This window comes from Pecten maximus, chromosome 14, assembly GCF_902652985.1.
Source record: "Pecten maximus chromosome 14, xPecMax1.1, whole genome shotgun sequence".
Classification (NCBI taxonomy): Eukaryota; Metazoa; Mollusca; class Bivalvia; order Pectinida; family Pectinidae; genus Pecten; species Pecten maximus.
The window spans coordinates 4,554,634-4,572,416 of NC_047028.1; the positions used below are offsets into that span (position 1 = coordinate 4,554,634).

Sequence of the window (17,783 nt, forward strand, 5' to 3'; positions counted from 1 at the left end):
CAAAAAGCAACAGTTTAGATTTATTCATTAATGCATAGTTTGCCTTGCAAATGAGGGGATACAATCAAATATAACTTAAACTTATAATTTGGGTATCTTAACATATTACGATATACCCAGTGCAATTTCCCACGATAACAAACCAGTCATGTTTATAGATCTGTATCTTGTATAATAGAGAAAATGTTGCCATGGTAACCTACCTGTCATTGTGATGGAGCTGAGTATCCTTGATAATTCTCTGACCATTCACAAGAATTTTGGCTTTTTCCAGTGGTTTGATTGATATATTGCTGTTCTTATTGGTGACAACAGCATGGGCAGGCAGTATACTGTTAACACAAATGTATTATGTACATGTCTCTAGAACCAGGGGAGACAATCCAATATGGACTCTCCGTCTATGGTCTCACATCACTCTAAGGTTTGAACATTGGAAGAAAGTACTCGAAGAATTATGTGACTTTTTCAAATGAGGCTTTTGTTTACATAGCTGCTAATACATGGTATGTTACAATGAAGTATATGAAGTATGTTACAATGAAGTATGTAGTATGTTACAATGAAGTATGTTACAATGAAGTATGTTACAATGAAGTATGTTACAATGAAGTATGTTACAATGAAGTATGTAGTATGTTACAATGAAGTATGTTAGTATGTTACAATGAAGTATGTTACAATGAAGTATGTAGTATGTTACAATGAAGTATGTTACAATGAAGTATGTTTCAATGAAGTATGTTACAATGAAGTATGTTACAATGAAGTATGTTACAATGAAGTATGTAGTATGTTACAATGAAGTATGTTACAATGAAGTATGTTACAATGAAGTATGTTACAATGAAGTATGTTACAATGAAGTATGTTACAATGAAGTATGTTACAATGAAGTATGTTTCAATGAAGTATGTTACAATGAAGTATGTTACAATGAAGTATGTTACAATGAAGTATGTAGTATGTTACAATGAAGTATGTTACAATGAAGTATGTAGTATGTTACAATGAAGTATGTTACAATGAAGTATGTATATAATTCTACATAACAGTAAGTTGATTTTATGATGAATGAAGGATCATGGATGCACTAATTCAGGAAAAATTAAGGATTACTTTAAAATTCAAGAATGTAATGACTTATGTCTGTTAAGTTTCAAAAGTTCAATTCAAAGCATAAAAATTGTCCAGAGAGAAAGATTTGGATATTATGCAAAAACGTGTAGATTAAATTAGGTGAGCTCACCTTAACCCGGACAATGTGATCTCCGCTGGTGGGTTCGCCTTCTTGTTTCCCAACTTGGATGTTCCTAAGCAACAGATTCATACAAGTTTAGTAGCTAGGTTTGTTTATACTGTATACAAACAGGCACCATCTGACAGGCACCACCTGACAGGCACCACCTAACAGGCACCACCTACATGTAACAGGCACCACCTGACAGGCACCACCTACATGTAACAGGTACCACCTAACAGGCACCACCTAACAGGCACACTGTGCCCTTACAAAAACACAAAAGGGGACTTAATAAAATCATGCATGTACAAAGAAAACTAGGAAACCTTCGCTGCCACTTAATCAACAAACCAAAACACAGTTTGGTGAGGATTGCATCAGCATTTCCGGAGATTTAAGCTAGTTACATTGGCTCAGGTGGGATGAGACGGGACACGATGGAATGTGACGGACGAGGGTAATATACACCTTACTAACAACTCAGCTAGTTCATCAAAAAAGATTGTTTAGTGCATAAGTACTGTACTTAAGTTGAATGAGTGCAAATGTTATGCTGACTTAAAATCTATCCCCCTCCAAAAATATTATTAGAGGTTACTGCTTGTGAATTAAATAAAAGAACTCTAATAAGACTATAAAGATAGAAAAATATGAGTAACTTAATTAGAATAGTCCATTTGTTTAAGAATGATTATACCTCGGTAATTATCTTATTGTAAGCAATGCACAGTTGAATCATCTATTCCATACACAGCTAAGGCCTGTCAACAAAGGGCCATAACTCTGTGTAAAGTGGAGTAAGGCCCCAGATTTATTATACAACATTACATGTACCCTCTATAAAATGGAAACTAATTTTGAGCAACTTTAGGTGAAACAGAAATGAGATAGTCTTGGACAGTAAAAACATCAATGCACCAAATAGAATGACAGACAACGAAACTACAGATTGACTATTGACGCACAAGTGATTACATCAATTACCTTCATTAACGAAATGAACAACCATGGCTGTGAGGGCGGCATCCTCATTTAGATTCCAGAAGTGAGGTATTACCTTCCTGTCTTCCTGTCTTTTGTTGTCTTCCTCCATGTTGGCCTGACATCAAAGAAAAAAAATTAATCAAAGAATTGATAGTTTTGTGTTTTAAATCCTCACATTTAACTCTGTAACTCTGTATAGTTAGACCTATAGCTAGGGGTACGAGTGAGTAACTGTTAAGACTTTTGATGGGTGTATGTACGGGTCAAAGTTTAGATCCACGTCGAGTACCTACCGATATGCTGCCTTTGTTCTCCTGCATTCTCTCCTCCCAAGTCTTTTTCATGTTCTCCATCTCCTCCTGGTTCTTCCTCACCTGCTCCTCCAACTGTTTCTTCATCTCGTCAACCTCTGCATCATCATCATCATCATCATCATCATTGATATATCATCATCATTACCTAATGTCTGTTATTAAAATATACTATTGAAAACATGGACCACACATTTGTTAATTGTCTGATTTGATTTGGCACATTTCTTAACATTCTTTATTGGAATCGCAATAAGCAATTGGAATAACAATAAGCAATTGGAATAACAATAAGCAATTATATGCCTTAACCATGATAAATGTTACTGTTACAGTATTATTTTGGTATCAATAAATTCATAAAATGTTATAATCAAGTTCGATTTGAAAGAAGTATTCCTCCAAATTAAGCCAGTATACAAAAACAAATACAAATGCAAAATACAAATTAAATTTGTATGATAAATGATGAAATCTGCCGACTCAATTAAGTTATACAGACAATTACAGCAAACTTCCTTCAGTTAATGACAGGGATATACTGTACAGTGTATATAGTTACAGGAACAACAGAAAACATCAATAAAACAAGATTACTATCTGAATAATATAGAGTAGCAAGGACAACACAGAGAACAGGTGTTCAGAACAACTGATCATATTTATCCTGCAATAAGCCAACTGGTCAGGTCAGTACATACATGTATAGACTTGACCGGTGTCCTAAAAAATGTTTACCCCCTAAAATATTCATCCTAATGAATATTTTATGTGGTCTTGTTCACAATTTTATCCATGTTTTATGGACAGGCTACTAATCATACTGTAAATACACATGGTCATCAACAATTGGAGAACACATTGTGACCAGTACACGTGTTATTAGGTGTAACTACTGTATTGCTGAAAACTAAGGGGGGGGGGAGGAAATTTATATAATATTAACTTGTTGGTATCTTTGTTGACAGACCCCCAGTGTCTCTAGAATATTAAGATTTTAAATAAAATTGAGCTTTATGATTCTAGCCTAGGGGGAGATAATCTAGTATTAGAATTTAGCATAGCAGGAACCAGGGGAGGATCAACACCGACATTTGTCCCCAGGAACCAGGGGAGGATCAACACCGACATTTGTCCCCAGGAACTAGGGGAGGATCAACACCGACATTTGTCCCCAGGAACCAGGAGAGGATCAACACCGACATTTGTCCCCAGGAACCAGGAGAGGATCAACACCTGACATTTGTCCCCAGGAACCAGGGGAGGATCAACACCGACATTTGTCCCCAGGAACCAGGAGAGGATCAACACCGACATTTGTCCCCAGGAACCAGGAGAGGATCAACACCGACATTTGTCCCCAGGAACCAGGAGAGGATCAACACCGACATTTGTCCCCAGGAACCAGGAGAGGATCAACACGACATTTGTCCCCAGGAACCAGGAGAGGATCAGCACCGACATTTGTCCCCAGGAACCAGGAGAGGATCAACACCGACATTTGTCCCCAGGAACCAGGAGAGGATCAACACCGACATTTGTCCCCAGGAACCAGGAGAGAATCAACACCGACATTTGTCCCCAGGAACCAGGAGAGGATCAACACCGACATTTGTCACCAGGAACCAGGAGAGGATCAACACCGACATTTGTCCCCAGGAACCAGGAGAGAATCAACACCGACATTTGTCCCCAGGAACCAGGAGAGGATCAACACCGACATTTGTCCCCAGGAACCAGGAGAGGATCAACACCGACATTTGTCCCCAGGAACCAGGAGAGGATCAACACCGACATTTGTCCCCAGGAACCAGGAGAAGATCAACACCGACATTTGTCCCCAGGAACCAGGGGAGGATCAACACCGACATTTGTCCCCAGGAACCAGGAGAGGATCAACACCGACATTTGTCCCCAGGAACCAGGAGAAGATCAACACCGACATTTGTCCCCAGGAACCAGGGGAGGATCAACACTGACATTTGTCCCCAGGAACCAGGAGAGGATCAACACAAACAATGGGATACAGCTAGATATCCGCATAAGATAGTGCTCGGTACAATTTAATTGATTCAGGATAATTCATTACAACAACGGTACAAAGTAACAAAGATATTATCGACACATCAGCAAAGACAGACAGTTATGAGTCATTTTATATAAAAAGTACATGTTGAAAAAAACTCCTATTTCTATAATATAAGAGACACTGTACAATGTATTATATAGAGATAAACATGACTAATCATTACGTGAAAGAGTATATTATTCACACAGGAGTCCACTAGCTAGAGATAAAATGACATTTTGATTATATACTAGTATACAAGTGTTTTCTTTTCAAAATTAAAAACCTGATCAACAGCTAGAAAATGCTGAAGAACAAGGATATTATAGAAATAGAAAATAGAAAAGTAAATGTATACAATAAATAGTAGATACATATGTTAACGAGTACTACACAATAGAACCAAACAGATTTTTTAAAGTTTTAATCTACTACATGTAGCACTGTATATATATATACTCACTAGTACATAACTAAAATATGTCACTAATATTTTGACAAATGTACAGATAAAACTATATATTATCCTGAACATGTCATCTTTTTTTTTCTCTACAGATTTCGAGCTATTTTTTAATTACAAGCTAGACTTTTAAGTGCCTAAAGACTGGAGCTTTTAAAAACTGTTTTACAACGAAACTAGATTTTTAATGACAAGGTGAAGTGATAGTGTACACTGAGCCAGTCAATATATTTACTGGGATCACATTTTATATTTACTGGGATCATATCTTATATTTACTGGGATCACATTTTATATTTACTGGGATCATATCTTATATTTACTGGGATCATATCTTAAATTTACCAGGATCATATCTTATATTTACTGGGATCATATCTTATATTTACTGGGATCATATCTTATATTTGCTGGGATCATATCTTATATTTACTGGGATCAGATCTTATATTTACTCGGATCATATCTTATATTTACTCGGATCATATCTTAAATTTACTTGGATCATATCTTATATTTACTGGGATCAAATCTTATATTTACTGGGATCATATATCTTATATTTACCGGGATCATATCTTATATTTACTGGGATCATATATATTATATTTACCGGGATCATATCTTATATTTACTGGGATCAAATCTTATATTTACTGGGATCAAATCTTATATTTACTGGGATCACATCTTATATTTACTGGGATCACATCTTATATTTACTGGGATCATATCTTATATTTACTCAGATCATATCTTATATTTACTCAGATCATATCTTATATTTACTGGGATCATATCTTATATTTACTGGGATCATATCTTATATTTACTGGGATCATATATCTTATATTTACTGGGATCATATCTTATATTTACTGGGATCATATATTATATTTACTGGGATCATATATCTTATATTTACTGGGATCATATCATATATTTACTGGGATCATATCTTATATTTACTGGGATCATATATCTTATATTTACTGGGATCACATCTTATATTTACTGGGATCATATCTTATATTTACTGGGATCATATATCTTATATTTACTGGGATCATATATCTTATATTTACTGGGATCATATCTTATATTTACTGGGATCATATCTTATATTTAATGGGATCAAATCTTATATTTACTGGGATCATATATCTTATATTTACTGGGATCATATCTTATATTTACTGGGATCATATCTTATATTTACTGGGATCATATATCTTATATTTACTGGGATCATATCTTATATTTAATGGGATCAAATCTTATATTTACTGGGATCATATATCTTATATTTACTGGGATCAAATCTTATATTTACCGGGATCAAATCTTATATTTACTGGGATCATATCTTATATTTACTGGGATCATATCTTATATTTACTGGGATCACATATCTTATATTTACTGGGATCATATATCTTATATTTACTGGGATCATATCTTATATTTACTGGAATCATATATCTTATATTTACTGGGATCACATATCTTATATTTACTGGGATCATATCTTATATTTACTGGGATCATATCTTATATTTACTGGGATCAAATCTTATATTTACTGGGATCATATCTTATATTGAATGGGATCACATATCTTATATTTACTGGGATCACATATCTTATATTTACTGGGATCATATCTTATATTTACCGGGATCATATCTTATATTTACTGGGATCATATCTTATATTTACTGGGATCATATCTTATATTTACTGGGATCACATATCTTATATTTACTGGGATCATATCTTATATTTACTGGGATCATATCTTATATTTACTGGGATCATATCTTATATTTACCGGGATCATATCTTATATTTACTGGGATCATATCTTATATGAATGGGATCATATCTTATATTTACTGGGATCATATCTTATATTTACCGGGATCATATCTTATATTGAATGGGATCATATCTTATATTTACTGGGATCATATCTTATATTTACCGGGATCATATCTTATATTTACTGGGATCATATATCTTATATTTACTGGGATCATATCTTATATTTACTGGGATCATATCTTATATTTACTGGGATCATATATCTTATATTGAATGGGATCATATCTTATATTTACTGGGATCATATCTTATATTTACCGGGATCATATCTTATATTTACTGGGATCATATCTTATATTTACTGGGATCATATCTTATATTTACTGGGATCATATATCTTATATTTACTGGGATCATATATCTTATATTTACTGGGATCATATCTTATATTTACTGGGATCATATCTTATATTTACTGGGATCATATCTTATATTTACCGGGATCATATCTTATATTTACTGGGATCATATCTTATATTTACTGGGATCATATCTTATATTTACTGGGATCATATATCTTATATATATTTACTGGGATCATATATCTTATATTTACTGGGATCATATCTTATATTTACTGGGATCATATCTTATATTTACTGGGATCATATATCTTATATTTACTGGGATCACATCTTATATTTACTGGGATCACATCTTATATTTACTGGGATCATATATCTTATATTTACTGGGATCACATCTTATATTTACTGGGATCATACCTTATATTTACTGGGATCATATATCTTATATTTACTGGGATCACATCTTATATTTACTGGGATCATATCTTATATTTACTGGGATCACATCTTATATTTACTGGGATCACATCTTATATTTACTGGGATCATATATCTTATATTTACTGGGATCATATCTTATATTCACTGGGATCATATCTTATATTTACTGGGATCATATCTTATACTTACTGGGATCATATCTTATATTTACTGGGATCATACCTTATATTTACTGGGATCATAACTTATATTTACTGGGATCATATCTTATATTTACTGGGATCATATCTTTATTTACTGGGATCATATCTTATATTTACTGGGATCATACCTTATATTTACTGGGATCATATCTTATATTTACTGGGATCATACCTTATATTTACTGGGATCATATATCTTATATTTACTGGGATCATATCTTATATTTACTGGGATCATATCTTATATTTACTCGGATCATATCTTATATTTACTGGGATCATATATCTTATATTTACTGGGATCATATCTTATATTTACTGGGATCATATCTTATATTTACTGGGATCATATCTTATATTTACTGGGATCATATCTTATATTTACTGGGATCATATCTTATATTTACTCGGATCATATCTTATATTTACTGGGATCATATATCTTATATTTACTGGGATCATATCTTATATTTACTGGGATCATATCTTATATTTACTGGGATCATATCTTATATTTACTGGGATCATATATCTTATATTTACCGGGATCATATCTTATATTTACTGGGATCACATATCTTATATTTACTGGGATCATATCTTATATTTACTCGGATCATATCTTATATTTACTGGGATCATATCTTATATTTACTGGGATCACATATCTTATATTTACTGGGATCATATATCTTATATTTACTGGGATCATACCTTATATTTACTCGGATCATATCTTATATTTACTCGGATCATATCTTATATTTACTGGGATCATATCTTATATTTACTGGGATCATATATCTTATATTTACTGGGATCATATCTTATATTTACTGGGATCATACCTTATATTTACTGGGATCATATCTTATATTTACTGGGATCATATCTTATATTTACTGGGATCATATCTTATATTTACTGGGATCATATCTTATATTTACTCGGATCATATCTTATATTTACTGGGATCATATATCTTATATTTACTGGGATCATATCTTATATTTACTGGGATCATATCTTATATTTACTGGGATCATATCTTATATTTACTGGGATCATATCTTATATTTACTCGGATCATATCTTATATTTACTGGGATCAAATCTTATATTTACTGGGATCATATCTTATATTTACTGGGATCATATCTTATATTTAATGGGATCAAATCTTATATTTACTGGGATCATATCTTATATTTACTGGGATCATATATCTTATATTTACTGGGATCATATCTTATATTTAATGGGATCAAATCTTATATTTACTGGGATCATATATCTTATATTTACTGGGATCAAATCTTATATTTACCGGGATCAAATCTTATATTTACTGGGATCATATCTTATATTTACTGGGATCATATCTTATATTTACTGGGATCATATCTTATATTTACTGGGATCACATATCTTATATTTACTGGGATCATATATCTTATATTTACTGGGATCATATATCTTATATTTACTGGGATCACATATCTTATATTCACTGGGATCATATCTTATATTTACTGGGATCATATCTTATATTTACCGGGATCATATCTTATATTTACTGGGATCATATCTTATATTTGCTGGGATCATATCTTATATTCACTGGGATCATATATCTTATATTTACTGGGATCATATATCTTATATTTACTGGGATCATATCTTATATTTACTGGGATCATATCTTATATTTACTGGGATCATATCTTATATTTACTCGGATCATATCTTATATTTACTGGGATCATATCTTATATTTACTGGGATCATATATCTTATATTTACTGGGATCATATCTTATATTTACTGGGATCATATCTTATATTTAATGGGATCAAATCTTATATTTACTGGGATCATATCTTATATTTACTCGGATCATATCTTATATTTACCGGGATTATATCTTATATTTACTGGGATCATATCTTATATTTACTGGGATCATATGTACACACATTTTACAAAAGTATTCCATGATTTTGTGGAAAGTTCTACCCCTTCACCTCCATGCAGTCTCAAACACTCCCCCAATCAAACCTTATTAAACTTAACAATAAAAAACATTACCAGTCACTGTCAGATTGACCCAAACATGTAATATTTGACTTAATGCTTGAGCTACATTATACATGCTTAAGCTACTTCTTTACCTGTAAGACAGGTGTGGCATTAATGATAAGCCCTATGTATAATTGTACTGATAAGTTCCTATGATATGTTTAAGTTCTAGGTAATAACGACACACATCGTATATATGAGACAGGGTGTTATGATGTTAACTTACCCACTTACTGAAAATATTTGTAGGTAATCAGAATACCATAAGTACACCAAGCTATGAACCCTACTGTAACCCATCAGTATACAAAGCTATGAACCCTACTGTAACCTGTCAGTATACCAAGCTATGAACCCTACTGTAACCTGTCAGTATACAAAGCTATGAACCCTACTGTAACCTGTCAGTATACAAGGCAATGAACCCTACTGTAACCTGTCAGTATACAAAGATATGAACCCTACTGTAACCCGTCGGTATACAAAGCTATGAACCCTACTGTAACCTGTCAGTATACAAAGCTATGAACCCTACTGTAACCTGTCAGTATACAAAGCTATGAACCCTACTGTAACCTGTCAGTATACAAGGCAATGAACCCTACTGTAACCTGTCAGTATACAAAGCTATGAACCCTACTGTAACCCGTCGGTATACAAAACTATGAACCCTACTGTAACCCATCAGTATACAAAGCTATGAACCCTACTGTAACCTGTCAGTATACCAAGCTATGAACCCTACTGTAACCTGTCAGTATACAAAGCTATGAACCCTAATGTAACCTGTCAGTATACATAGCTATGAACCCTACTGTAACCTGTCAGTATACAAAGCTATGAACCCTACTGTAACCCGTCAGTATACAAAGCTATGAACCCTACTGTAACCCATCAGTATACAAAGCTATGAACCCTACTGTAACCCATCAGTATACAAAGATATGAACCCTACTGTAACCTGTCAGTATACATAGCTATGAACCCTACTGTAACCTGTCAGTATACAAAGATATGAACCCTACTGTAACCCATCAGTATACAAAGATATGAACCCTACTGTAACCTGTCAGTATACAAAGCTATGAACCCTACTGTAACCTGTCAGTATACATAGCTATGAACCCTACTGTAACCTGTCAGTACACCAAGCTATGAACCCTACTGTAACCTGTCAGTATACATAGCTATGAACCCTACTGTAACCTGTCAGTACACCAAGCTATGAACCCTACTGTAACCTGTCAGTATACATAGCTATGAACCCTACTGTAACCCATCAGTATACAAAGATATGAACCCTACTGTAACCTGTCAGTATACAAAGCTATGAACCCTACTGTAACCTGTCAGTACACCAAGCTATGAACCCTACTGTAACCTGTCAGTATACATAGCTATGAACCCTACTGTATCCCATCAGTATACAAAGCTATGAACCCTACTGTCACCCATCAGTATACAAAGATATGAACCCTACTGTAACCTGTCAGTATACAAAGCTATGAACCCTACTGTAACCTGTCAGTATACAAAGCTATGAACCCTACTGTAACCTGTCAGTATACAAAGATATGAACCCTACTGTAACCCATCAGTATACAAAGCTATGAACCCTACTGTAACCTGTCAGTATACAAAGCTATGAACCCTACTGTAACCCATCAGTATACAAAGCTATGAACCCTACTGTAACCTGTCAGTATACAAAGCTATGAACCCTACTGTAACCCATCAGTATACAAAGCTATGAACCCTACTGTAACCCATCAGTATACAAAGCTATGAACCCTACTGTAACCTGTCAGTATACAAAGATATGAACCCTACTGTAACCTGTCAGTATACAAAGCTATGAACCCTACTGTAACCTGTCAGTATACATAGCTATGAACCCTACTGTAACCCATCAGTATACAAAGATATGAACCCTACTGTAACCCATCAGTATACAAAGCTATGAACCCTACTGTAACCTGTCAGTATACAAAGCTATGAACCCTACTGTAACCTGTCAGTATACAAGGCAATGAACCCTACTGTAACCTGTCAGTATACAAAGATATGAACCCTACTGTAACCCGTCGGTATACAAAGCTATGAACCCTACTGTAACCTGTCAGTATACAAAGCTATGAACCCTACTGTAACCTGTCAGTATACAAAGCTATGAACCCTACTGTAACCTGTCAGTATACAAGGCAATGAACCCTACTGTAACCTGTCAGTATACAAAGCTATGAACCCTACTGTAACCCGTCGGTATACAAAACTATGAACCCTACTGTAACCCATCAGTATACAAAGCTATGAACCCTACTGTAACCTGTCAGTATACCAAGCTATGAACCCTACTGTAACCTGTCAGTATACAAAGCTATGAACCCTAATGTAACCTGTCAGTATACATAGCTATGAACCCTACTGTAACCTGTCAGTATACAAAGCTATGAACCCTACTGTAACCCGTCAGTATACAAAGCTATGAACCCTACTGTAACCCATCAGTATACAAAGCTATGAACCCTACTGTAACCCATCAGTATACAAAGATATGAACCCTACTGTAACCTGTCAGTATACATAGCTATGAACCCTACTGTAACCTGTCAGTATACAAAGATATGAACCCTACTGTAACCCATCAGTATACAAAGATATGAACCCTACTGTAACCTGTCAGTATACAAAGCTATGAACCCTACTGTAACCTGTCAGTACACCAAGCTATGAACCCTACTGTAACCTGTCAGTATACATAGCTATGAACCCTACTGTAACCCATCAGTATACAAAGATATGAACCCTACTGTAACCTGTCAGTATACAAAGCTATGAACCCTACTGTAACCTGTCAGTACACCAAGCTATGAACCCTACTGTAACCTGTCAGTATACATAGCTATGAACCCTACTGTATCCCATCAGTATACAAAGCTATGAACCCTACTGTCACCCATCAGTATACAAAGATATGAACCCTACTGTAACCTGTCAGTATACAAAGCTATGAACCCTACTGTAACCTGTCAGTATACAAAGCTATGAACCCTACTGTAACCTGTCAGTATACAAAGCTATGAACCCTACTGTAACCCATCAGTATACAAAGCTATGAACCCTACTGTAACCTGTCAGTATACAAAGCTATGAACCCTACTGTAACCCATCAGTATACAAAGCTATGAACCCTACTGTAACCTGTCAGTATACAAAGCTATGAACCCTACTGTAACCCATCAGTATACAAAGCTATGAACCCTACTGTAACCCATCAGTATACAAAGCTATGAACCCTACTGTAACCTGTCAGTATACAAAGATATGAACCCTACTGTAACCTGTCAGTATACAAAGCTATGAACCCTACTGTAACCTGTCAGTATACATAGCTATGAACCCTACTGTAACCCATCAGTATACAAAGATATGAACCCTACTGTAACCCATCAGTATACAAAGCTATGAACCCTACTGTAACCTGTCAGTATACAAAGCTATGAACCCTACTGTAACCCATCAGTATACAAAGCTATGAACCCTACTGTAACTTGTCAGTATACAAAGATATGAACCCTACTGTAACCCATCAGTATACAAAGATATGAACCCTACTGTAACCTGTCAGTATACAAAGCTATGAACCCTACTGTAACCTGTCAGTATACATAGCTATGAACCCTACTGTAACCTGTCAGTATACAAAGCTATGAACCCTACTGTAACCTGTCAGTATACAAAGCTATGAACCCTACTGTAACCTGTCAGTATACAAAGATATGAACCCTACTGTAACCCATCAGTATACATAGCTATGAACCCTACTGTAACCTGTCAGTATACAAAGCTATGAACCCTACTGTAACCTGTCAGTATACAAAGCTATGAACCCTACTGTAACCTGTCAGTATACAAAGATATGAACCCTACTGTAACCTGTCAGTATACAAAGCTATGAACCCTACTGTAACCTGTCAGTATACAAAGCTATGAACCCTACTGTAACCTGTCAGTATACAAAGCTATGAACCCTACTGTAACCTGTCAGTATACATAGCTATGAACCCTACTGTAACCTGTCAGTATACAAAGATATGAACCCTACTGTAACCTGTCAGTATACAAAGATATGAACCCTACTGTAACCTGTCAGTATACAAAGATATGAACCCTACTGTAACCTGTCAGTATACAAAGCTATGAACCCTACTGTAACCTGTCAGTATACAAAGATATGAACCCTACTGTAACCCATCAGTATACAAAGATATGAACCCTACTGTAACCTGTCAGTACACCAAGCTATGAACCCTACTGTAACCTGTCAGTACACCAAGCTATGAACCCTACTGTAACCTGTCAGTATACAAAGCTATGAACCCTACTGTAACCCGTCAGTATACAAAGCTATGAACCCTACTGTAACCCATCAGTATACATAGCTATGAACCCTACTGTAACCTGTCAGTATACAAAGCTATGAACCCTACTGTAACCCATCAGTATACATAGCTATAAACCCTACTGTAACCTGTCAGTATACAAAGCTATGAACCCTACTGTAACCTGTCAGTATACAAAGCTATGAACCCTACTGTAACCTGTCAGTATACAAAGCTATGAACCCTACTGTAACCTGTCAGTATACAAAGCTATGAACCCTACTGTAACCTGTCAGTACACCAAGCTATGAACCCTACTGTAACCTGTCAGTATACAAAGCTATGAACCCTACTGTAACCCATTAATACACCAAGCTATGAACCCTACTGTAACCTGTCAGTATACAAAGCTATGAACCCTACTGTTACCTGTCAGTATACATAGCTATGAACCCTACTGTTACCTGTCAGTATACCAAGCTATGAACCCTACTGTAACCCATCAGTATACAAAGCTATGAACCCTACTGTCACCCATCAGTATACAAAGCTATGAACCCTACTGTAACCTGTCAGTATACAAAGATATGAACCCTACTGTAACCCATCAGTATACAAAGCTATGAACCCTACTGTAACCCATCAGTATACAAAGCTATGAACCCTACTGTAACCTGTCAGTATACAAAGCTAATAACCCTACTGTAACCTGTCAGTATACAAAGCTATGAACCCTACTGTAACCTGTCAGTATACAAAGCTATGAACCCTACTGTAACCTGTCAGTATACAAAGCTATGAACCCTACTGTAGCCCATCAGTATACAAAGATATGAACCCTACTGTAACCCATCAGTACACCAAGCTATGAACCCTACTGTAACCTGTCAGTATACAAAGCTATGAACCCTACTGTAACCCATCATTATACATAGCTATGAACCCTACTGTAACCCATCATTATACATAGCTATGAACCCTACTGTAACCTGTCAGTATACAAAGCTATGAACCCTACTGTAACCCATCAGTATACAAAGCTATGAACCCTACTGTAACCCGTCAGTATACAAAGCTATGAACCCTACTGTAACCTGTCAGTATACAAAGCTATGAACCCTACTGTCACCCATCAGTATACCAAGCTATGAACCCTACTGTAACCTGTCAGTATACAAAGATATGAACCCTACTGTAACCTGTCAGTATACAAAGATATGAACCCTACTGTCACCCATCAGTATACAAAGCTATGAACCCTACTGTAACCCATCAGTGTACAAAGCTAAGAACCCTACTGTAACCTGTCAGTATACAAAGCTATGAACCCTACTGTAACCTGTCAGTATACAAAGATATGAACCCTACTGTAACCTGTCAGTATACAAAGCTATGAACCCTACTGTAACCTGTCAGTATACAAAGCTATGAACCCTACTGTAACCCGTCAGTATACAAAGCTATGAACCCTACTGTAACCTGTCAGTATACATAGCTATGAACCCTACTGTAACCTGTCAGTATACAAACTCATACCCTACTGTAACCTGTCAGTATACAAAGCTATGAACCCTACTGTAACCCATCAGTACACCAAGCTATGAACCCTACTGTAACCTGTCAGTATACATAGCTATGAACCCTACTGTAACCCATCAGTATACAAAGCTATGAACCCTACTGTAACCTGTCAGTATACCAAGCTATGAACCCTACTGTAACCCATCAGTATACAAAGCTATGAACCCTACTGTAACCTGTCAGTATACCAAGCTATGAACCCTACTGTAACCTATCAGTATACAAAGATATGAACCCTACTGTAACCCGTCAGTATACAAAGCTATGAACCCTACTGTAACCCATCAGTATACATAGCTATGAACCCTACTGTAACCTGTCAGTATACAAAGCTATGAACCCTACTGTAACCCATCAGTATACATAGCTATGAACCCTACTGTAACCTGTCAGTATACAAAGCTATGAACCCTACTGTAACCCATCAGTATACATAGCTATAAACCCTACTGTAACCTGTCAGTATACAAAGCTATGAACCCTACTGTAACCTGTCAGTATACAAAGCTATGAACCCTACTGTAACCTGTCAGTATACAAAGCTATGAACCCTACTGTAACCTGTCAGTATACAAAGCTATGAACCTCTGACATACATATGTATGTACTAGTATTTCTGTGTGATCTCTGTAGCCTATCAGACTAATTTATAATTACACAAACCACAGGATAATTCCACCTGGTAAATGCTTACCCTCATCTGGGAAAATAATGTATGATAAAACAGTGTCAATATAAGATGAATTAAAAAACATTAACAAATTATTCAAACTCATTGATGCTGTGTTAATTAAAATTCTACCCCCTCAAATGATAAATAAGTTCATGCTTAAGTTTTTAAGATAAATTAAGCATAGTTTATTACATGTTATTATAAAAGAGGAATAATTATCTTAGTTTAGAATCTTAAAACCCAAACTCTTTACAAAGAATTATCCTAATTTTAAGTACATGCAATACATTATGTCTGAATACATTATATTGAAAGCAAAGCTTAAATGAAACATACATGTAACACTGATGCAAGTATATTAATGATCTTATCATGCATGTTATACTTTTGTAATTCAGCCATTCAAATAAACAAAATAAGCTATTCATAAATATATAAACAAAATTACATGTTACATGCATAAAACAACAGATTAAAACTAATACCATTAACATTCTACGCCAAAAGATGAGTATATATATAATCCCCTGAAGAGCAGAATGTAGCCGCGAAAGTACTAGGGAGACAGCAGATCTGTGTTTGGCTTTTTATTTTATTATATATACATGTATATATATGTAGCTAGGACATTCCTAATCCTACTATACCCAAACCAACAGGAAATACCTCATTATAGAGATAAACTAGGACATTCGTACTGTACCCAAACCAACAGGAAATACCTCATTATAGAGATAAACTAGAACATTCGTACTATACCCAAACCAACAGGAAATACCTCATTATAGAGATAAACTAGGACATTCATACTGTACCCAAACCAACAGGAAATACCTCATTATAGAGATAAACTAGGACATTCTTACTGTACCCAAACCAACAGAAAATACTTCATTATAGAGATAAACTAGGACATTCTTAATTCTACAGTACAATACTCATTGCAGCAAACCAGTGGTAATCCATCAATATTCTATTTATAGATTTAACCTTGACATTCCAATATTGCAATGACCTAGCCCTTTTTAGTATAACCTTGACCTTTACCTGAATTAGATGAACCACCACTATCTCCACCTCCTCCTCCGCCTACTCCTCCTCCAGCTATCAAAGCTGCTGCCATCTCAGGAGACAGCCCGCCTTTTTTCAACATCTCCATCAAC

General features: G+C 35.3%; 1 protein-coding gene across 2 annotated transcripts in view; it reads right to left on the minus strand.

The window, feature by feature from the left end:
- Positions 1–17,783, minus strand: part of LOC117342072 (kinesin-like protein KIF28P) — a gene marked incomplete in the record, with an annotated part of 61,726 nt that overhangs the window by 21,722 nt on the left and 22,221 nt on the right. Inside the window, 6 exon segments of one of the 2 annotated variants that reach the window (XM_033904046.1) lie at positions 204–332; positions 1,250–1,313; positions 2,228–2,342; positions 2,521–2,636; positions 16,642–16,647; positions 17,668–17,781. In XM_033904046.1, coding sequence (XP_033759937.1) covers positions 204–332; positions 1,250–1,313; positions 2,228–2,342; positions 2,521–2,636; positions 16,642–16,647; positions 17,668–17,781 — 544 coding nt within the window. 2 annotated transcript variants of the gene reach the window in all.